Source organism: Chiloscyllium plagiosum, unplaced genomic scaffold (assembly GCF_037043375.1).
Source record: "Chiloscyllium plagiosum isolate Xiang-an unplaced genomic scaffold, Cpla_swu_hap1 HiC_scaffold_31, whole genome shotgun sequence".
Taxonomy (NCBI): domain Eukaryota; kingdom Metazoa; phylum Chordata; class Chondrichthyes; order Orectolobiformes; family Hemiscylliidae; genus Chiloscyllium; species Chiloscyllium plagiosum.
In genome coordinates this window covers 11,910,000-11,934,538 of record NW_028270169.1, presented here as the reverse complement: position 1 = coordinate 11,934,538, position 24,539 = coordinate 11,910,000, and the positions used below count along the sequence as shown (strand labels likewise).

Sequence of the window (24,539 nt, the reverse complement as noted above, 5' to 3'; positions counted from 1 at the left end):
CCTTCATTATTTCATATTTATATTAGATTAGAATAGACTCCCTACAGTGTGGATATAGGCCCTTCGACCCAACAAGTCCACACCAACCCTCCAAAGAGTAACCCACCCAGACCCCTACATTTACCCCTGACTAAGACACCTAACACTAAGTGCAATTTAGCGTGGCCAATTCACCTGACCTATGCATCTTTGGACTGTGGGAGGAAACCGGAGCACCTGGAGGAAGCCCACGCAGACACGGGGAGAATGTGCAAACTCCACACAGACAGTTGCCCAAGGTGGAAATTGAACCCGGGTCGCTGGCACTGTGAGGCAGCAGCGCTAACCACTGAGCCACCGTGCCACCCTGTTGTTTCTATAAGATCCCACCCCCACTCTTCTGAAATCCAATAGGGAGGGGGCATCAGGGAAAGGGTAAGATACAAGGAGGTCAACAGGTTCTCCCTGCTCAGTGATAACTGTCCCAGGCTGCCAGGGGCTGGTTTTACTGTGTCCTTACCAAAGGATCTGTAAGCCAATAGCTTCCATCATTTTGGAGGCGGGGGCACTTGGTTAGCTCAGTCGGCTGGACAGCTGGTTAGTGATGCAGTTATGTCAACAGCGTGGGTTCAATCCCCACACCAACTGGGGTGACCATGGAGAGACTCTCCTTCCCAACCTCTCCCCTACTCTTGAGGCATGGTGACCCTCAGGTTACACCACCTCTAGTCACCTCTCTCTGATGAGAGTGCAGTCCCATGGGCCTCTGGGATAGCGGGGACTTTACTTCCTTAGCATCTCTATCGAGAGAGGGAGTGGGTGTACCTGGACTAAACACACAAGAAATAGAAGTCTTTCAGCTCCTGGAGCCTCCTCCATCATTACGAAGATCTGATTATGGCGCCAACTCCACCTCCCTGTTGAACCCTCACTAATGCCATCATTAGTTAACAATCTTATCTGGTTTATCCAGCTACTCACTGACCCAGCTTTCAGTGCTCTCTGAAGAGATCTAACAGATCAGCAATCCTCTCAGAGTGAAAACATTCCTCATCTCTGTCTTAAAGAGGATACCTCTCATTTTAAAATCCTGTCCTGATTCCAGTCTCTCCCTCAACTGAAGCCAATGATTTCACTCTGTCAGGTCCCCCTCAGGGTACATTTCAATAAAGATTGGCTGTCACTCATTCCAGGTCCAACCTTTCCTCGTAAAATAATCCTCTCCATCCCACGATGTGGAGGTGCCAGTGTTGGGTTGGGGTGGACAAAGGCAGAAGTCACCCAACACCAGGTTATAGTCCAGCAGGTTTATTGGTGTCGGGTGACCTCTGACCCTCTCAATCCCAGGTATCAGTCAAGTCAACCTTTACTGAACTGTTGACACAATTACATCCTTTCTTCAGCAAGGAGACCGGAACCGTACCACATGCAGTCTCAGAAACATTCAGCACAAGCGTAGCAAACCTTTACTACTTTTATAATCCATTTCCCGGGCGATGAACATTTCAGATGCCTCTCTCATTGCCTGCTGTAGCTGCACACTGATTTGTGTACAAGGACACCCAGCTCTCTCCAATCACAGCTTTCTGCAATCTCACTCCATTTACATAGCGGTCTGCTTTCCTATTCTCTCTGTCAAAGTGAAGGCATTCCTATTCATCCACATTATACTCCATCTGCCCAGTTTTCACCCACTCACTTCACCCTTCTATATCCTTATGTCTTTGTCATGGCTTGCTCTCCTACCTCTGCATTATCAGCAACACAAGTCACTGTTGCTGACTACTATTCCCCCACCATCTGCCTCTACCAGTACCTATGTAGAGATCCTTCTCGTCACTTTGACCACCAAATGTCACATTCACTCCCTCCAGCAATGACATCAGTCTCTTAAAATGTCGTTTGTTGATGATACGTGCATAATCCGGGGATTTCTGGGGATCAGCTCCATAGAATTCCTGGAACAGAACAAAGAGCAATGGTCAGGTAGGGAACACACTCCAATAACCATCCGGATGCTACAACGTTAGGAGGTTACGCCTGGTTGAGTGGATCAATAATAAAGCAGTTGGACATGAGGGGTCAGGAAGGGTGGACATCAGTGAAGTCTTCTGCCAAAATAAATCCAGTAACAAAGTGCCATTAATGATGAGAACACGCATTGGTGTTTTGGATAAAAGCTGTTCAGTTTGTCTCAGTGACTTTAGATTTGGAATTTATTAAATTTAATTTCCAGCATCTTAACATTAAATTGGTAGCAGGAAAACTGACCACAAAGTGGTTTGATTGCAGTAAAAACACAACTTTCTTTGCTTTATTCACTCTTGGGGCATGGACATTGCTGCCAGGCCAGCATTTACCACCAGTCCCTGGTTACCCTGGTTCACTAGTGCCCTCTGTGTGATTGGGGAACAGACCATCGTCACCCAGTCTGGGCCTACATGTGACTCCAGACAAACTTAGATTTAACTGCCCCTGAACACGGCAAGCCCATTGCAAGCAAACTGTTCCCAGTGGTTTAAGAGGGAAATCCAACATCAATTTCTCAAAAGGCATCTCAGGATTGCTAATAAATGCTGGTGTTTCCAGTGATGCTCACAACCAGGGACTGAATTTTAAATAAAACCTAAAAGCTGCTCACGGCATTGATGCTCCATATTTAAAAGAATCTCATTTCCATTCCGATTCCTCGAGTTACAGGACTGGGTATGTAACTACTGCCCGTCTCCATGACAACAACACTCAGGTGGGCGGAACACAGGAACATCCACCACCTAGGAGTTTTGAGAGGATTTGTAGCTCAGGTTGAGGTTCTGGATGTAGGTTCGCTCCCTGAGCTGGAAGGTTCATTTCCAGACGTTTCATCACCCTACTAGGTAACATCTTCAGTGGGCTCCAGGCGAAGCACTGCTGACGATTCCTGGCTTTCTAATTATATGTTTGGGTTTCTTTGGGTTGGTGATGTCATTTCCTGTGGTGGCCATTTCCTGTTCTTTTTCTCAGGGGGTGGTAGATAGGGTCTAACTCGATGTGTTTGTTGATAGAGTTCCAGTTGGAATGCCATGCTTCTAGGAATTCTCGTGTGTCTCTGGCTTGTCCTAGGATAGGTGTGTTGTCCCAGTCAAGTGGTGTCCTTCCTCATCCATATGTAAGGATACCAGTGAGAGAGGGTCATGTCTTTTTGTGGCTAATTGATGTTCATGGGTTTGTCGGTTATCATGATGCCACCAACACACTAAAACAGCAGCTAAGGAGCTTGAAAGACCCTATCGAGAGAACAAGCAAAACTAATGTCATTTCCAAAATACTACGCAAGGACTGTAACAAACACTACATTGGACAAACAGGCAGAAAGCTAGCCACCAGGATACATGAACATCAACTAGCCACAAAACAACATGACAGTCTCTCACTAGTAAACCTCACTAGGACAAGCCAAACAAAGACATGCACGAGAATTCCTAGAAGCATGCCATTCCAACCGGAACTCTATCAACAAACACATCGAGTTAGACCCGATCTACCACCCCTTGAGAAAAAGAACAGGAAATGACTTCACCACAGGAAATGACATCACCAACCCAAAGAAACCCAGACATATAAACAGAAAGCAGGAATCACCTGCAGCACTTCGCCCGGAGGCCCACTGAAGATGTTACCTAGTAGGGTGACGAAACATCTGGAAATGAACATTCCAGCTCAGCAAGCAAACTTACATCCACCACCTAGGAGTGGGAGGAGGCCATTCAGCCCTTCGAGTCAGCTCCGCCTTTCAATAATGTCACGGCCAATCCCATCCTTGCCTTTCTGCCTCCTCCCCATAGCCTTCAACAATCGACCGACATTTCCAAAGTTAGGACCCCTCTTCATCCAAACAGAGATTGGTTGGTGGGAGGGGGCAGGGGCAAGATGGATTGACACTGGCCGGAGGGTCAAAGGTCAAGAATTGGGGGACATTAGAATCAGGTAAGGGAAAGAGCTGGAGAAAGTGTTTATTTGACACAGGTGGCTTTGAGACCGTACACAGTCAGAGTTAGTGACAGAGTCAGAAACTACATCAACAATCAAGAGGAGATTCCATAAGCGGCTGAATGAAAAACAGAGGGATAAAAAGGGAACAGGTAAGGCACGTGGGATAAGAATTCCCACGGAGGATCAACCCCAACACTGACCTGCTGGACCTACTGGTGCTGTAATCCTGTGACACAGTACATCTTCAAGAAGGGACTGAGCAGCACAGCTGCTGCTGCATGAAGCCAGCTCAGAGATTAACCCCTCGATGACCAGGACTAGGACAGCTCACAGGCTTCAGTGATCGAGGAGAATCGTTGTGAAGCCAACTCGTTCAGAGGACAATCCCACCCACGCCGGTACAGGGCGTTCCTCTTTCAGGGGCTCTCTCTGCCCCTCTGCTCCTCCCACCACCTCTCTCCATATTAAATGACAGACAGTTTCTGCATTTTAAACTCACAGAGATGGCTGAGCCAATCTTCTTCACCACTTCATCCTGGATATTGTTACTACACAGGATGTAGTCTGGAGCGATGCAGGTCTGACCACTGTTTGTGTACCTTCCCCAAGCGATACGTCTGGAACAAACAAACAGGGTGTTCACAACAAAATAATTCATTCAAAGTTTACTGCTAAAACAACAGAATTTTATAGCAATGAGGGGAGGCCATTCACCCCTTTGTGTGGAATCCTCCTGCCCCCTCACTCCTCCCTTTGGCCTGTACCTACCATAACTCTGCTCAGTTACTCCTTTCAACTGCATATTAGTTCCTACTCCAAAGGGTGATTTTTCTACTTATTCAGAAGATGTGGGGCTGTTGGTTGGGCCTTTATTACCCATCCCTAACTGCCCTGAGGTGGGGGTGAGCTGCCTTCATAGGTTGCCGCTAGGCAGGGGCACCCTCAGTTCTTTGTTCACCGAGCTAAGAATTTGTGTTGCAGATGTTTTGTCCCCTGTCTTGTGTTCCCAGAAGCGCTTCACAGGAGGCTCCCAAGCACTGAGGATGTCACCTTGACAGGGGACGAAACGTCTGCAACACAAATTCCTAGCTCGGCGAACAGAACCACAACAACGAGCACCCGTGCTACAAATCTTCTCACAAACTTTGAACCCTCAGTTCTGTTAAGGGATGGAATTCCAGGATTTTGACCCAGCGATGCCGAACGAACGGCAATACATTTCCAAGTCAGGATGGTGTGTGGCTTGGAGGGGAATTTGCAGGGGGGGGGGGGGAGGTGGTGTTCCCATGTATCTGCTGCCCTGGTCCTTCTGGGCCTTAAAGAGTTCATTGGTTTGGAAGGTACTGTGTAAAAAAGAAGCCAAAATGAAATGCTCAAGAAATGAGGGCTCGGTGGTGAATCTTCAGAAGCAGTAGCCATTCCAAGCTGCTTTGGAAGGTCACTGCCCCATTGGAGCCTTAATCCAGCGATGGTCTCCAGCACTTACCACGCAGAAGATCAAACCTTCCCCACCCCTCAGCAAACCTGTACACAGCCCAGCTTTCACTGTCACAGAGCAGAAACTCAGCAAGCTCACTTCAAAACAAACATGCACAGATGCAGTGGCAGCAGCAAGAGATAACCTACTCTCTTTGGAAAATGAAACAAAGCTCTCAAAACCAGAGTTAAATTGTAGAGTTAAGCTCTGCCCGCCTTCCATCAAACACCGTACATACTCAAACAATAAAATGGTCTCATGTAAATGTCAATCCCTATCTTTGGCCAAAAATACCTGTAAGCTTCCTTATACCTCGTGGAAAAGTCAACTCTAGTTCAACTAGAGGGCAGGGGTTTAGGGTGAGAGGGGAAAGATATAAAAGGGACCTAAGGGGCAATTTTTTCATGCAGAGGGTGATGTATGGAATGAGCTGCCAGAGGAAGTGTTGGAGGCTGGTACAATTACAACATTTACAAGGCATCTGGATGGGTATGTGAATAGGAAGGGTTTAGAGGGATACAGGCTAAGTGCTGGCAGGTGGGACTAGATTAGCTTAGGATATCTGGTTGACATGGATGAGTTGGACCGAAGGGTCTGTTTCCGTGCTGTACATCTCTATGACTCTATCACAGATAACAGATCAACATTCATGAGTCAGTCCTCCGGCCGTTTCGCTCTACTCCGGGTCTTCAGAATTACTGCAATTTGTCGTGTTTTCTGTTTTTATTCATTTCGAGATCAGGCAGCTTTTTCATGCAGAGGGTGGTACATGTATGGCATGAGCTGCTAGAGGAAGTGGTGGAGGCTGGTACAATTACAACACTTAAAAGGCACCAGGATGGGTATATGAATAGGAAGAGTTTAGAGGGATATGGACCAAGTGCTGGCAAATAGGACTAGATTAGTTTAGGATATATGGTTGGCATGGAAGAGTTGGAGTGAAGTGTCTGTTTCCATGCTGTATATCTCTATGACTCTATAACTCTAATTGGGCTTCTGCTAATGATACGGTATAAATTTTGGCCCTTCAAAAGTAGTATGCATGTAATAGTCGACCCCATAAATTTAACCTGAAATATTTGACTAGTACACGAGTACACACTAAGGTAGGTGCAGATGCAGCAAGTGGTTACAAACGTTAATGGGATGATATCCTTTAGTACGAGAGGAATTGAAAATAAACGTTAAAAATGTTGTGCTTCAGTTTTATGAAGTATTAGTGCAGGAGATGTGGTCTCACTAAGTCTCCTTATTTCAGGAGGCATTGGAGGTGGTTCGGAGGAGAAGCTTTACTAGGCAGAGACCAGGAACGAGTTGGTTAACTTCTGAGGAAACGCTGGACAGGCTGGGCTTGTTTTAACTGGAGTTTAGAAGAACAAGGAGTGACCTGATCACAGTGTACAAGTGGACTCTAAGGGGGCGAATCCAGAGCAAGAGAGGACAGTTAAAATCAAGAGAAGGGTTCTGATGATATATTGGACATGAAACATTAAATCTGTTTTTTTCTCTCCATACATATGCCAGACCTGCTGAGTTGCTCCAGCACATTTGGTGTCTGTTTTGTATTAAATTAGCACTTTTTTTGAATTGATCTACATCAAGGGATGAATATTGGACGGGGGACTATCCTGCTCCTGTTTAAATAGTGTCATCAGATCTTTAGAGGGGTCACCCAAAATACAGCCCCTCCAACAGTGCGGCACACCCTCAGTACAGCACGGAGAGCCAGCCTAGATACCGAGCTCACATCTAACTTTCTAACTCATGGTAGAGCACTGTGACTGCAAAGGAAAGCGCTCTCTGCACGGTCCCAAAAATAAGCCAACTGCAGACAGACAGTCACTGCCCGCTGCAGCAGTGCGGCACTGCCGACCCTGACAGCGAAACCAACCTGCAGGCCACGTCCAGGTCACAGTCAGCATCAATGTAACACGGACTTTTCCCGCCAAGCTCCAGGGTCACAGGGGTCAGGTGTTTGGCCGCAGCCTCCATGACGATCCGGCCAACGTTGGTACTGCCCGTGTACAGGATGTGATCAAACTGCTGCTTCAACAGCTCTGTCGTCTCAGCGACCCCTCCGTTAATGACAGGGTAAAGATCCTGGGGGAAACAACTGGGAAAGTAAACCATTCCCGGAATGCTCCATTCCTGCCCCAAAGACCAGAGTTATACTGTCACTTTCAACGATAGGGAAACTGAAGGAGACCATCAGCCCATTCAGCGAAACCCTGACCCTCTTTTACTTTAGTCAGACTTTGTTTCATATTCCTTGATACCAGTATCAGGTTCTGTGGGTCAGTCTACTCAACATTACTACCTTTCAACACCCCACCCTGTTCCCTGGCCAACATCTCTGTCTCAGGCTTGCTGCAGTGCTCCAATGAAGCTCAGTGCAAGCTGGAAGAACAGCATCTCATCTTCCTCTTGGGGACCGTGCAGCCCTCCGGACTCAATACAGAGGAACCTCTATTATATGAACATCAATTATCTGAATTTCGGATTATCCAAAGAAGATCTCAAGGTCCCAATAGAAACGTTACATCAAAGACGTGTTTCCAACACTGATCGTGCCTTTTGTTTACAGTGATTAAAAGAAAGTTCAGGCACCGTCTCTAAATGACTGACCTCCCACCCTCTGTCTCCGCACACTTTCCCTGGAGTTCTATACAGGCATGTACAGTAAACTGTATTGGAAGGAAGGGTGGTGTGCGGGGGCAGGGCAAACGGGGATGCGGGTTGGGGTCAGACAGTGGGGCGGGTCACATAGGGGTTGGGGTCTAGACTCCGAACGGGGAGTGGACTTAGCAAGTGATCACTAGGTTGACATGGGGGTGGTGGGGATCGTCAGCAATGCTGCAGGTCCCTTACATACAATGTGTCGCTGCTTAGAAACAAACCCTGAGACAGAGAGAGGGAGCAGGGCAGGCAGAGCGAGGAAAAAGGAAACTTCCAAAAAACTCTGAGCCCCAGATGAGAGGCATTGAATCAATTAACCGAATAATCAATTATCAAAAAAAAATAGTGCCTGCCCATCTCTGCTGTGGTGCCATGGCTTATATGGTTAAAGTGCCTGTCTAGTAAACAGGAGATCCTAGGTTCAAATCCCAGTAGTTGTCTGCTTGTTGTATCAAAAGTTCACTGTTTCATCTTCACGTGGGCGGCACTGTGGCACAGTGGTTAGCACTGCTGCCTCACAGCGCCAGAGACCCGGGTTCAATTCCCGACTCAGGCGACTGACTGTGTGGAGTTTGCACATTTCCCCTGTGTCTGCGTGGGTTTCCTCCGGGTGCTCCGGTTTCCTCCCACAGTCCAAAGATGTGCAGGTCAGGTGAATTGGCCATGCTAAATTGTCCATAGTGTTAGCTAAGGGGTTAGCATAGTGTAGGGGTATGGGTGGGTTGCACTTCGGCGGGTCGGTGTGGATTTGTTGGGCCGAAGGGCCTGTTTCCACACTGTAAATAATCTAATCTAATCTAATCTAATCCCATTTGGATAACTGAGGTTCCTCTGTATGGAGTCAACCATTTTGGCACCTACTCCCATGTCCTTCTGCCAACCCCCACACACCTTGATGTCACACAGACTGCTACCACAAACGGCTCATTGTCAGCCACTAATGGTTCCAATTACAGCTATTCATTCCCCAGGGCTGACCTTTACGCATTCCCCTTCTCTGGTCAACTGTTTTTCTCTTATGTCTGGGCTCCATCTCCACCTATCACAGAGATGTACAGCATGAAAACAGACCCTTCCACCCAATACCATTTACTCCTCTCCCCTCCCCATCTTTAGCATAAATACCACCCTTTCCTGGCTACCATCAGTTCTGAAGGAAGGTCAACAGTCCCGAAATGTTAACTCTGTTTCTCTCCACAGTTGCAGTCAGAGTTTCTCCCAGAAATTTCTGTTTTTGAGTCTGACCTTTAACACTTTTCAGACATGGAGGGGTCACTAGACTGAGTATTTGCTGCTTGGATTTCCAGTTGTATTTTCCCTTTTACAGTGTGCCTTCCTGTATCTTGTATGTAGGAGCAGCACAACTCAGATACCCAACAGACACTTGTTAAAAAGCTGGTCTCTGCACCCTCCCCAGCACCCATCCCATCCAATTTCGAATCATACTTTGACAGGGACACAAGTTCTTGCCCCACTCCTGTTGGTTCTGATTCTTATATGGCAGCAGCTTGGGGGAATGGTGTCAGAGTCAGGCGAGTGGTCTTCATTATTGAATGGATTTGCTGGACGTTCTCCAGTCTCTGCAACTCCTATCCTACACTCACCTTATCCAAGTACTGAGGAAGCAGCTCCCCCAGTAACCGGGCTGTATTCTCACTCACTTCAGATGGCTTCAGAACTGCAGCATTTCCTGGGAATGGGATCATATTATACATCACCAGCAAGTAGTTGCATTGATGTTATTACGCTGCAGTAAGAGTTATTATCAAGCAAGTTATGACTGAACGATAACAGTACAGAAACAGAACATTTGTCCCAAAATGCCCAAGCTGATGTTGGTATTCCTCATAGACTTCCTTCTACCCAGTCAACAAATCCTCCCATCCCCTTCTCTCCCACTTTCTTAATCCAGAATCTTCCTAAATATTCACTCCAAACACTCCTTGGGGTAGTGAGGTGCACATTTTCACCATTCTCTGGGGACGAGGGTTTTCGCGAATCCCTGTTAGGGATTGGTTAGTGACTCACATATTTTGGGAGTGGAGATGACAAATCGAACATTTCTGCTCCTGAGCACTATCCAGGCTCCTGCTGTGGGGCAGATGATGGGTTTAAATCTCACCATGGGTAAATTCCATTCACCAATCTGTCGTTATAAAGCCAGCCATTGCAACCACAACAATTAACATCGATTGTTGTAAAAACCCATTTGGTTCACTAGGGAAAGAAATCTGCCAAAGTGTGTGATGCTGGAAAAGCACAGCAGGTCAGGCAGTATCCGAGAAGCAGGAGAATCGATGTTTCAGGCAAAAGCCCTTCATCAGGATACCTGATGAAGGGTTTATGCCCGACTCTCCTGCTCCTCAGATGCTGCCTGACCTGTTGTGCTTTTCCAGCATCACACACTTCGACTCTGATCTCCAGCATCTGCAGGTCTCACTTTCTTCTGAGGGAAATCTGCCTTCCTTACCTGACTCCAGACACACACCAATGGTACTGACTCTTAATTGTCCTCTGAAATGGTCAAGCCACTCAGTTCAAGGGCAACTAGGGATGGTGAACAAATGGTAGACACTCACATACAGCCATAGAGATGTACAGCACGGAAACAAACCATCCATGCCGACCAGATATCCCAACCCAATCTAGTCCCACCTACCAGCACCCGGCCCATATCCCTCCAAACCCTTCCTATTCATATACCCATCCAAATGCCTTTTAAATGTTGCAATTGTACCAGCCTCTGCGACTTCCTCTGGCAGCTCATTCCATACACGTACCACCCGCTGTGTGAAAAAGCTTAGGTCCCTTTTATATCTTTCCCCTCTCACCCTAAACCTATGCCCTCTAGTTCTGGACTCCCCCACCCCAGGGAAAGGACTTTGTCTGTTTATCCTATCCATGCCCCTCATAATTTTGTGAACCTCTAAGATTCCCTCATAATATAACATGCATGAGCACAGGTTCAAAGGGGAAAAGAAAACAAATTTAATCTGATCAAACTGTCAACGTATACTCACTGAGCCAGATTGACAGGGTGGGAGTGGGTGCTGGTGACTGCCCTGAACCCGAATCCAATTCCTGTTGGCCAGGTTACTTTAAAGCAGGGCTACCACCTCAAAACAACACACACAACACACACACACACTTGCTAACATCAGTCACCAGGAGATAAGGAGCAACAACTACTGAGAAAATCCAGAAGGTAGCTGCGTGACCACCAAACAACCCATAGGACAGAAACTACATCGCTGATCACAATATGGCTTGGTACAGCAACGGCTCTGCCCTGGACCATAAGAAATTACAGAGAGTTGCAAACGCAGCCCAGCCCATCACACCAACCAACCTTCTATCCATCGACTCCACCTACACTTCCCACTGTCTTGGGAAAGCAGCCACCAATGACCCCTCCCACCCCAGTTATAATCTCTTCCGACCTCTTCCGTCAGGCAGGAGATACAGGAGCTTAAACACACATCGCAAAAAGGTTCAACAACAGCTTCTTCCCCTCTGTCATCAGACTTCTGAATGGAGCTCTCAAATTTTAAATTTAATGTTGATCGCGCTCCTTCTGCGCTTTCTCTGCAGCTGTAAGATTGTATTCCTTGCTCTCGTGTGTTACTCTAACGTACATTGTATGGTATGATCTGTCTGTACTACATGCAAAACAAAACTTTTCACTGTACCTATGTACATGTGACAATAACAAACCAAATTAAATCTTTCCTGCAGAGATTGGGAAGTAATTAATTAATGAGTTTACCTGCTGCAATCGCCCCAATTAGAGGCTGGACTATAAGAGCCAAGGGATAGTTCCAGGCCCCTATGATCAGCACCACTCCGAGAGGCTCTCGATGGATATAAACAGTGTCCATTAATGTCATCATACTCTTTGGAACGTGCTCTGGTGCAGTCCACTCAGGGAGTTTGGTGATGGCCAGGGAAATCTCATTCAGAATGCCGGCAATTTCAAAGATCTCCACAGCAAAGTCGTTCTGCAAAATCAAACTGAGCCAGTCATGTTCACACAGACCTCACCCTCCCAGCTACCAAAGTCCTGCTGATAACATCCTGCCTCACTCCGTCCTCGCTGACCTGCCCTCGTTCCCAAATCCCCACAGCCGCAAACTTGAAATTCCAAGCTCAAATCCCTTCTTGGCTGCATCCCAGTCCTTCCCACTTCTGCCTCCGTAACACCTCCCCAAACCTGACCCCCGTCACTTGGACCACATCAGCGTTCTTCATTTGGCCCTGCTTGTGTATTTGTGAGCTAGATTCCATGATCAGGATTTTAATTCTCAAGCCTCTCTGACACAAAGATCCTTCTTATCATCGAGAACAGAGTGCAGTAGAATAAAGGTTATAAAGCTGGATTCTTCACCCAGCGAATGGGCAGCCTGTGGGAATGTCTGCCACAGAAAGTTGAAGCCAAAATATAATGCTTTGTGGAAGGAGATGGATATACAGTAGGTCTTAGGGCTAAGGGGGGGGGGGGTCAAAGGGTGTGGGGAGAAAGCAGGAACTGGATTCTAGATTGGATGATCATATTGAATTAGCAGAGCAGGCCTGAGGGGCTGAATGGTCTACTCCTGCATCTGTTTTCTATGTAAATCAGAAGCTCGGCTGAATGATCCAGAGACCACAAAACCATCACTGACTGCGGCAATCACTAACACCAGTAAGGAAGGAAACTTAACAGCCTTACTTAGTCTGGCATTGGGATGACTCCACAATATGGTGGCCTCTGTAAGCAAAAACAGCAAGTGCTGGAGAAACTCAGCAAGTCCAGCAACATCTATGTGGAGAGAGAAACAGACTTAACAGTCCAAGTCCCGGATGACTCTCCCTATGAGCTGAAACATGTTGGAAATTACTCTGAAAGAGGCAGAGTCTGGATTAGTGGTGCTGGAAGAGCACAGCAGTTCAGGCAACATCCAAGGAGCAGCGAAATCGACGTTTCGGGCAAAAGCCCTTCATCAGTGCTACATGGACTACCAGGTTCCGGCCCCACTCTACACCCACACCAGATCCCAGCCCTGCCGAGTTTTCACCATCCCCCCAGACCTCCCCCTCACTGAGGACGAACGATCAGTCCTCAGCAAAGGACTCACCTTCATCCCCCTCCGTCCACGCATCAATGAATTTAATACACGCCGTGACATCGAACAATTCTTCCGTCGCCTCCGCCTCCGAGCTTACTTTCACAATCAGGACTCCCGCCCACCTTCCGAGGACCCCTTCGCCCACCTCCAACACACTGCATCCACCTGGACACCCCGCGCTGGCCTATTTCCTGCCCTCGACCTCTTCATTTCCAACTGCCGCCGGGACATTAACCGCCTCAACCTGTCGACCCACCTCCCCCACTCCAATCTCTCACCCTCACAACGCGCAGCCCTCCAATCCCAACCTCACCATCAAGCCAGCAGATAAAGGGGGCACAGTGATAGTCTGGCGCACTGACCTCTACACCGCTGAAGCCAAATGCCAAATCGAGGACACCTCTTCCTACTGCCCCCTCGACCATGACCCCACCCCCCATCACCAAACCATCATCTCCCAGATCATACAGAACCTCATCACCTCAGGAGATCTCCCACCCACAGCTCCAAACCTCATAGTCCGGGAACCCCGCACTGCCCGGTTCTACCTCCTTCCCAAGATCCACAAGCCTGACCACCCTGGCCGACCCATTGTCTCAGCATGCTCCTGTCCCACTGAACTCATTTCTACCTACCTCGACACTGTCCTATCCCCCCTAGTCCAGGAACTCCCCACATACGTTCGAGACACCACCCACGCCCTCCACCTCCTCCAAGACTTCCGTTTCCCCGGCCCCCAACGCCTCATCTTCACCATGGATATCCAATCCCTCTACACCTCCATCCGCCATGACCAGGGCCTCCAAGCCCTCCGTTTTTTCCTCTCCAGACGTCCCCAACAGTACCCTTCCACCGACACTCTCATTCGTTTGGCCGAACTGGTCCTCACCCTTAAGAATTTCTCCTTTGAATCCTCCCACTTCCTCCAGACCAAAGGGGTAGCCATGGGCGCACGTATGGGCCCCAGCTATGCCTGTCTCTTTGTTGGCTACATAGAGCAGTTGATCTTCCGTAATTACACGGCACCACTCCCCACCTCTTCCTCCGCTACATTGATGACAGCATTGGTGTCACCTCGTGCTCCCGCGAGGAGATTGAGCAATTCATCAACTTCACCAACACATTCCACCCTGACCTTAAATTTACCTGGACCATCTCTGACACCTCCCTCCCCTTCCTGGACCTCTCCATCTCCATTAATGACGACCGACTTGACACTGACATTTTTTACAAACCCACTGATGCCCACAGCTACCTGGATTACACCTCTTCCCACCCTACCTCTTGCAAAAATGCCGTCCCGTATTCCCAATTCCTCCGCCTCTGCCGTATCTGCTCCCAGGAGGACCAGTTCCACACAGAACACACCAGATGGCCTCCTTCTTTAGAGACCGCAATTTCCCTTCCCACGTGGTTAAAGATGCCCTCCAACGCATCTCGGCAAGATCCCGCACCTCCGCCCTCAGACCTCACCCCTCCAGCCGTAACAAGGACAGAACGCCCCTGGTGCTCACCTTCCACCCTACCAACCTTCGCATAAACCAAATCATCCGCCGACATTTCCACCATCTCCAAAAAGACCCCACCACCAGGGATATATTTCCCTCCCCACTCTTTTCCGCCTTCCGCAAAGACCGTTCCCTCCGTGACTACCTGGTCAGGTCCACGCCCCCCCTACAACCCACCCTCCCATCCTGGCACTTTCTCCTGCCACCGCAGGAACTGTAAAACCTGCGCCCACACCTCCTCCCTCACCTCCATCCAAGGCCCTAAAGGAGCCTTCCACAACCATCAAAGTTTTACCTGCACATCCACTAATATTATTTATTGTATACGTTGCTCCCGATGCGGTCTCCTCTACATTGGGGAGACTGGGCGCCTCCTAGCAGAGCGCTTTAGGGAACATCTCCGGGACACCCGCACCAATCAACCACACCACCCTGTGGCCCAACATTTCAACTCCCCCTCCCACTCTGCCGAGCACATGGAGGTCCTGGGCCTCCTTCACCGCCGCTCCCTCACCACCAGACGCCTGGAGGAAGAACGCCTCATCTTCCGCCTCAGAACACTTCAACCCCAGGGCATCAATGTGGACTTCAACAGTTTCCTCATTTCCCCTTCCCCTACTTCACCCTAGTTCCAAACTTCCAGCTCAGCACTGTCCTTATGACTTGTCCGGACTTGTCCGACCTGCCTATCTCCTTTTCCACCTATCCACTCCACCCTCTCCTCCCTGACCTATCACCTTCATCCCCTCCCCCACTCACCCATTGTACTCTATGCTACTCTCTCCCCACCCCCACCCTCCTCTAGCTTATCTCCACGCTTCAGGCTCACTGCCTGTATTCCTGATGAAGGACTTTTGCCCGAAACGTCGATTTCGAAGCTCCTTGGATGCTGCCTGAACTGCTGTGCTCTTCCAGCACCATTAATCCAGAACCTGGTTTCCAGCATCTGCAGTCATTGTTTTTACCTAGTTGATTTTAACCCTACTGCAAATCCTCTGAAAGAGGCAGAGGTCCAGTGCACAAAACAAAGGGGTTGTTAATAATGGAGAAAAGAGAAAAAATGTGAAACAAGAGAATGGGTCCTCATAAGGGCAACACAAACAAACCCAAGCAAGACAAGGAGTTCTGAAGGGTCATTGGACTCGAAAGAGCAATTCTGTTTCTCTCCCCACAGATACTGCCAGACCTGCTAAGTTTCTCCAGTATTCCCTGTGGTTGTTGTAAACAGATATGCGTGTGTGAGCGAGAGAGCGTGAGAGCATGTATATATACTGTCCATGTGGATGTGTATGTCTCAGTCTGTGTGTGGACAGAGTGGCTGTGCAGCCTGGTTAACGGACACTGATATTATAGCTCTGTTCCAAACCTTGCGCAAATCCTTTTGCAGCACCACTAATATTTCCTCCTTTTTCTCAATGAGCATTCTCTCCAGCGCCTTCAGCTGCTGGATGCGGAACTCCAGAGGCCGGCTTTTCCCCTGATTGTAGGCAGCTCGCGCAGTGGATACGATATGCTGGATTCTTTCCATGATGGGTCAACCTGCCAAGGGACACAAAGTGTGTCAATGCTTTCGGCTGTGCTAGCACGATGGTTACCTTACGGAACTAGTGATCCAATGGCCTGGACTAATTACCCAAAGATAACTGTTCAAATCGTACCATGGAAGAGGAGACATTTAAATTGAGTTAATTAAATTAATGAGGAATTAAAATTAGGAGCTGGTGTCAGTATTGGTGACCATGAAAATACTGTTACAGTTTCCGAAAAAACTCATGTGATTCACCAGGATCCCTTTTCAACGTAATTCAAAGATGAATTAACTGGCAAATGCTTTAAAGTGAAATATGCTTTTCACTTATGACAAAGATATGCCTCACATTGTCAAAGCACTCACTTCACTTCACTTCACCATGCGCTATAACTCAAACCCTCCATTCCCAGCAACATCCTGGTAAATCTTTTCCGAACCCACTCCAACTTAATAATATCCTTCCAATAGTTGGGCAAACAGAACTGCACACAGTACTCCAGAAGCGGCCTCGCCAATGTCCTGCACTACCGCGACTCCTATACTCAATGGTCTCAGCAATGAAGACAAACATGCAGAATGTTTTCTTAAGTCACCCTAGTCTACCTGCAACACACACTTCAGAATCCCCAAAGACCCTCTTCTCCCATCCCTAAGTAAATGCACACAGTCTTAAATAAAACATAGGAATTAGGAGGGGTGTAGGCAACTCAGCCCTTCCAGCCGACTCCACCACTTAACATAATCGTGGGTGATCTTATCCTGGTCTCAACTCCACTCTCCCGCCTGCTCCCCGTAGCCCTTTATCCCACTTTTTTATCAGAAACCTCTCCATTTCTTTCTTGAGTCTGCTGAGTGATTCTGCTTCCACTGCGCCTCTGGGACAGTGAGCTCCACAGATTCACAACCCTCGGACTGAATCAGTTTCTCCTCTCGGTTTTGAACCCACCTCCTCTCACTCTATATCTGTGCCCTCTTGTTCGAGACTGTCCCACAAGGGGGAACATCTGTTCAACGTCCACCTGCTCAATCCCCTTCAGCACTTTACATTCCTCAATTAGATCCTCCGTCATTCTCTGAGCCCAATCTATTCAACCAGCCCTCATCTCTGGAGTCAATCTGGTGAACCTCTGCTGAACTGTCTCCACTACATCCTTTCTCAAATAAAGGAGACTAAACCTGGACACAATATTCCAGGTGTGGTGTCACTAATGCCCTATAATATTTGTAACACTTCTCTATTTTTAGAAAGCAAAAGAACCACAGATGGTGGAAATCTGAAGGAAAGACATGGATTGCAGGAGAAACTCCCGCAGGTCTGGCAGCACCTACCGAGATCGCTGCAGCACCTACCGAGATCGCTGCAGCACCTACCGAGATCGCTGCAGCACCTACCGAGATCGCTGCAGCACCTACCGAGATCGCTGCAGCACCTACCGGGATCGCTGCAGCACCTACCGGGATCGCTGCAGCACCTACCGGGATCGCTGCAGCACCTACCGAGATCGCTGCAGCACCTACCGGGATCGCTGCAGCACCTACCGAGATCGCTGCAGCACCTACCGAGATCGCTGCAGCACCTACCGAGATCGCTGCAGCACCTACCGAGATCGCTGCAGCACCTACCGAGATCGCTGCAGCACCTACCGGGATCGCTGCAGCACCTACCGAGATCGCTGCAGCACCTACCGAGATCGCTGCAGCACCTACCGGGATCGCTGCAGCACCTACCGAGATCGCTGCAGCACCTACCGAGATCGCTGCAGCACCTACCGAGATCGCTGCAGCACCTACCGAGATCGCTGCAGCACCTACCGAGATCGCTGCAGCACCTACCGGGATCGCTGCAGCACCTACCGGGATCGCTGCAGCACCTACCGGGATCGCTGCAGCACCTACCGGGATCGCTGCAGCACCTACCGAGATCGCTGCAGCACCTACCGGGATCGCTGCAGCACCTACCGAGATCGCTGCAGCACCTACCGAGATCGCTGCAGCACCTACCGAGATCGCTGCAGCACCTACCGGGATCGCTGCAGCACCTACCGAGATCGCTGCAGCACCTACCGGGATCGCTGCAGCACCTACCGAGATCGCTGCAGCACCTACCGGGATCGCTGCAGCACCTACCGAGATCGCTGCAGCACCTACCGGGATCGCTGCAGCACCTACCGAGATCGCTGCAGCACCTACCGAGATCGCTGCAGCACCTACCGAGATCGCTGCAGCACCTACCGAGATCGCTGCAGCACCTACCGAGATCGCTGCAGCACCTACCGGGATCGCTGCAGCACCTACCGGGATCGCTGCAGCACCTACCGAGATCGCTGCAGCACCTACCGAGATCGCTGCAGCACCTACCGGGATCGCTGCAGCACCTACCGAGATCGCTGCAGCACCTACCGAGATCGCTGCAGCACCTACCGAGATCGCTGCAGCACCTACCGAGATCGCTGCAGCACCTACCGGGATCGCTGCAGCACCTACCGAGATCGCTGCAGCACCTACCGGGATCGCTGCAGCACCTACCGAGATCGCTGCAGCACCTACCGGGATCGCTGCAGCACCTACCGGGATCGCTGCAGCACCTACCGGGATCGCTGCAGCACCTACCGAGATCGCTGCAGCACCTACCGAGATCGCTGCAGCACCTACCGGGATCGCTGCAGCACCTACCGAGATCGCTGCAGCACCTACCGAGATCGCTGCAGCACCTACCGAGATCGCTGCAGCACCTACCGAGATCGCTGCAGCACCTACCGGGATCGCTGCAGCACCTACCGGGATCGCTGCAGCACCTACCGGGATCGCTGCAGCACCTACCGAGATCGCTGCAGCACCTACCGGGATCGCTGCAGCACCTACCGAGATCGCTGCAGCACCTACCGAGATCGCTGCAGCACCTACCGAGATCGCTGCAGCACCTACCGAGATCGCTGCAGCACCTACCGAGATCGCTGCAGCACCTACCGAGATCGCTGCAGCACCTACCGGGATCGCTGCAGCACCTACCGAGATCGCTGCAGCACCTACCGGGATCGCTGCAGCACCTACCGGGATCGCTGCAGCACCTACCGAGATCGCTGCAGCACCTACCGAGATCGCTGCAGCACCTACCGAGATCGCTGCAGCACCTACCGAGATCGCTGCAGCACCTACCGAGATCGCTGCAGCACCTACCGAGATCGCTGCAGCACCTACCGGGATCGCTGCAGCACCTACCGAGATCGCTGCAGCACCTACCGGGATCGCTGCAGCACCTACCGGGATCGCTGCAGCACCTACCGAGATCGCTGCAGCACCTACCGAGATCGCTGCAGCACCTACCGAGATCGCTGCAGCACCTACCGAGATCGCTGCAGCACCTACCGGGATCGCTGCAGCACCTACCGGGATCGCTGCAGCACCTACCGGGATCGCTGCAGCACCTACCGGGATCGCTGCAGCACCTACCGGGATCGCTGCAGCACCTACCGAGATCGCTGCAGCACCTACCGGGATCGCTGCAGCACCTACCGAGATCGCTGCAGCACCTACCGAGATCGCTGCAGCACCTACCGAGATCGCTGCAGCACCTACCGAGATCGCTGCAGCACCTACCGAGATCGCTGCAGCACCTACCGGGATCGCTGCAGCACCTACCGAGATCGCTGCAGCACCTACCGAGATCGCTGCAGCACCTACCGAGATCGCTGCAGCACCTACCGGGATCGCTGCAGCACCTACCGAGATCGCTGCAGCACCTACCGAGATCGCTGCAGCACCTACCGGGATCGCTGCAGCACCTACCGAGATCGCTGCAGCACCTACCGGGATCGCTGCAGCACCTACCGAGATCGCTGCAGCACCTACCGGGATCGCTGCAGCACCTACCGAGATCGCTGCAGCACCTACCGAGATCGCTGCAGCACCTACCGGGATCGCTGCAGCATCTCCAGATGCTGCCATGGTTTTCTGTTTTTGTTTCCTGTAAGTGCATACAGTCTCATGGGGCCATATCAAAGCAGAAACAGTGGCAATGGGACTCTTTTCCAATCCCTACCCTCTCCACCTTCAACTCCCTGCCCTTTTCAACAACAGACCATACACAGGAACACAGCTGCTGCCGCAGTATCACCGCCTTCTTTCTCCTTTTGACCAGAATCTGTTCCAAACTTTGTGTCCGGCAATATTTACCTTAGCTTTAGCAAACTTCCAATTTCACAGAAACCTGGATCACATGACCTTCTCACAAACCCAATAATGTCAATCTCAGTAAAACTAATTACACCCCTTCCCTAACTTCTCTCTGGATTCTAAGGAGCCTTCACAGGACAAAATACAAGATTTTCCCCAAACCACAAACATCATTCATAAGATAAGCATCATCCCTCTACCACCAGCACTCACTAGCAGCAGTGTGTACTATCTACAAGATGCACGGCAGAAATTCACCAAAGATCCTTAAACAGCACCTTCCAATCCCACAACCACTTCCATCTAGAAGAACAAGGGCACAGATGCAGGGGGAACACCACCCCTTTCAAGCTCCCCTCCCAGCCACCCCCCATCCTAATTTAGAACATAGAACATTACAGCGCAGTACAGGCCCTTCGGCCCTCGATGTTGTGCCGACCTACGGAACCAATCTGAAGCCCATCTAACCTACGCTATACCATTCTCATACATATGCCGATCCAATGACCATTTAAATGCCCTTAAAGTTGACAACTTGGAAATATTTTGTGATCCCTTTAGCGTCGTTGGGTCAAAATTGTGGAATGGCATTGTGGGTCTATCCTCAGCATGGGGACTGCAGCAGGTTAAAGGGGGGGGGCAGTTCCCAGGGGCAATAAATGCAAACCCAACAAGTGACAATCACAGACCAGGAGCTAGCTTTGAGAAGAATAGAGTGAAGAAGCTGTTGCTGAGGCAGGTTATGAAGGCAATAAATGAGTACGAAGGGTGTGACGCGGTAATGAGTTGGGCACACTGCATTTACCCGAAGCAAAAAGATATAAACAACTATAAAATAAAAAATATATATAAACAGTCTAGAAATCTGAAGAGAAAGGAAATATCCATTGCAGGCAGAAGATGCTTGGAGCTGGGTTAAACTGGATTATGTTGAACTTGATTGGCTTAGGTTGGGATAGACCATGAGATACAAATTTAAGGAGGAGATAGTTTTTTTTAAAATTAGTATCGGGTTGAAGGGTTATGGGGAGAGAGAGCAGGATCGGTGGTTAGGCCAAAATCAGCCATGATCTAATTAAATTGTGGAGCTGAACGGCCGATACTTGCTCTTAATTCTGATGTAAGAGCAGAATTAGGCCATTCAGCCCATTAAGTCTGCTCTACCATTCAGTGAGATCATGTCTGATCTGATCATCCTCAACCCCACTTTCCTTCCTTTTCCCTAGACTCCCTTTCTGATTGAAAGTCAGTCTGTCACAACCTTGGGTTGGTTTGGATTGGATTGGGATATATTTGGTTAGATCAGGTTGGGTTAGATGGGACTGGATTGGGTTAGGTTTGGTCCGGTTCAGTTTGGATTAGGTTCCCGTTTAGATACAAGCCATGTCATCCCAACCAAACCTGACATTAACACCTACCATTACCCTCCCAAGGCAGTAGCAGTGATGAGTCATGTTAGTGTCAAAATAGTAATGATGATCAGATTAATGATAATCTCACTGAGGCCTAGAATCGTCCAGCATGGAAACAGACCCTTCAGTCCAATCAATCCCCGTTGACCATAATCCCAAGCTAAACTAGTCCCACCTGCCTGCACTTGGCCCATATCCCTCCAAATGTTGCTTATTCATGTACTTATCCAAATGTCTTTCAAATGTTGTAACTGTACCCACATCCACCACTTCCTCAGGCAAACCACCCTCCGTGTAAAAAAAGATATTCGCCTTTTTTAAAATCCCTCTCCTCTCGCTTTAAAAATGTGTCTCCTCGTCTCAAAATCCCCATCTTAAGGAAAAGACAACTACCTAAGCCCCATTATTTTGTAAAATCTATCAGGTCACCTCGCAGCCTCCTACACTCCAACAAACAAAGTCCCAGCCTTTCATTAAAACTCAAACCTTCCATACCCAGCAACAGCCTGCTAAGTCCCTTCTGAACCCATAATAATAATAATAATAATAATAATAATATCAAAGTTACACAACATCAGATTATAGTCCAACAGGTTTATTTGAAATCACAAGCTTTCATTGCGCTGCTCTTTCATCTTGACTAAGGGGCAGCGCTCTGACAGCTTGTGATTTCAAATAAACCTGTTGAACTCCACAACCACCTGATGAAGGAGTGGTGCTCCGAAAGCTAGTGCTTCCAGATAAACCTGTCGGACTATAACTTGGTGTTGTGTGATTTCTGACTTTGTCCACCCCAGCCCAACACCGGATAATAATATCAGAGAAGGGTCGATGGGCTGAATGGCCTACTACTGCTTCCACGGTTTATTAACTCTTTCTATCTCTTTATAGAGTTACCTTTCTCTAACAGCTTAGTTTGCTCTTCAGATTTAAGTTAAAAAAATCACACAACACCAGGTTATAGTCCGACAGGTTTATCTGGAAGTACCTGTACTGACTTTCAGAGCACTGCTCCTTCCTGTTACCTGATGTAGGACGATATCCTGGTGTTGTGTGTGATTTAATATTGTCCACTCCAGTCCAACGCCTGCTCCTCCACATCATTTCAGGTTTAAAGCATTGCAGTATTTTGGGAGACCATTGGCACATGACGAACATTGACAAGTCCTGAAAGAGCGACCAGACCCCACCCCATCACCACCCAGCCACCCCCGACCCCATCATCACCCAGCCACCCCCCACCCCATCACCACCCAGCCACCCCCGACCCCATCATCACCCAGCCACCCCCCACCCCATCACCACCCAGCCACCCCCCGACCCCATCATCACCCAGCCACCCCCCACCCCCCATCACCACCCAGCCACCCCCGACCCCATCACCACCCAGCCACCCCCGGCCCCATCACCACCCAGCCCCCCCCCGACCCCATCATCACCCAGCCACCCCCGGCCCCATCACCACCCAGCCACCCCCGACCCCATCACCACCCAGCCACCCCCGGCCCCATCACCACCCAGCCACCCCCGGCCCCATCAACACCCAGCCACCCCCGGCCCCATCACCACCCAGCCACCCCCGGCCCCATCACCACCCAGCCACCCCCGACCCCCCCATCATCACCCAGCCACCCCCCGACCCCATCATCACCCAGCCACCCCCCACCCCCCATCATCACCCAGCCACCCCCGGCCCCTCCATCACCACCCAGCCACCCCGACCCCATCACCACCCAGCCACCCCCCGACCCCATCATCACCCCCCGACCCCCCCATCACCACCCAGCCACCCCGATCCCATCACCACCCAGCCACCCCCCGACCCCATCATCACCCCCCGACCCCCCCATCACCACCCAGCCACCCCCGACCCCATCATCACCCAGCCACCCCCGGCCCCCCCATCATCACCCAGCCACCCCCGACCCCATCACCACCCAGCCACCCCCCGACCCCATCACCACCCAGCCCCCCCCCGACCCCATCACCACCCAGCCCCCCCCCGACCCCATCACCACCCAGCCCCCCCCGACCCCATCATCACCCAGCCACCCCCCGACCCCATCACCACCCAGCCCCCCCCGACCCCATCATCACCCAGCCCCCCCCCACCCCATCATCACCCAGCCCCCCCCCCACCCCATCATCACCCAGCCCCCCCCCGACCCCATCATCACCCAGCCCCCCCCCGACCCCATCATCACCCAGCCCCCCCCCGACCCCATCATCACCCAGCCACCCCCCGACCCCATCACCACCCAGCCACCCCCGACCCCATCATCACCCAGCCCCCCCCGACCCCATCATCACCCAGCCACCCCCCGACCCCATCACCACCCAGCGACCCCCGACCCCATCATCACCCAGCCCCCCCCGACCCCATCTTCACCCAGCCACCCCCGACCCCATCATCACCCAGCCACCCCCGACCCCATCATCACCCAGCCACCCCCCGACCCCATCATCACCCAGCCACCCCCGACCCCATCATCACCCAGCCACCCCCGACCCCATCATCACCCAGCCACCCCCCGACCCCATCATCACCCAGCCACCCCCGACCCCATCATCACCCAGCCACCCCCGACCCCATCACCACCCAGCCACCCGCCGACCCCATCATCACCCAGCCACCCCCGACCCCATCACCACCCAGCCACCCGCCGACCCCATCATCACCCAGCCACCCCCCGACCCCATCATCAC

The 24,539-nt window shown here is 50.7% G+C and overlaps 1 protein-coding gene across 3 annotated transcripts in view; it reads right to left on the bottom strand.

The window, feature by feature from the left end:
- LOC122563929 (aldehyde dehydrogenase, dimeric NADP-preferring-like) overlaps positions 1-24,539 on the bottom strand; it is a 55,012-nt gene that overhangs the window by 9,403 nt on the left and 21,070 nt on the right. For all 3 annotated transcript variants that reach the window (XM_087977240.1, XM_043718195.2, XM_087977241.1), the window contains 6 exons: positions 16,084-16,256; positions 11,871-12,102; positions 9,709-9,794; positions 7,320-7,528; positions 4,451-4,568; positions 1,796-1,937 (listed from right to left, as the gene is read on the bottom strand). In XM_087977240.1, coding sequence (XP_087833366.1) covers positions 1,796-1,937; positions 4,451-4,568; positions 7,320-7,528; positions 9,709-9,794; positions 11,871-12,102; positions 16,084-16,245 — 949 coding nt within the window. In that variant the 5' untranslated portion in view covers positions 16,246-16,256. The remainder of the gene's footprint in view (positions 1-1,795; positions 1,938-4,450; positions 4,569-7,319; positions 7,529-9,708; positions 9,795-11,870; positions 12,103-16,083; positions 16,257-24,539) is intronic.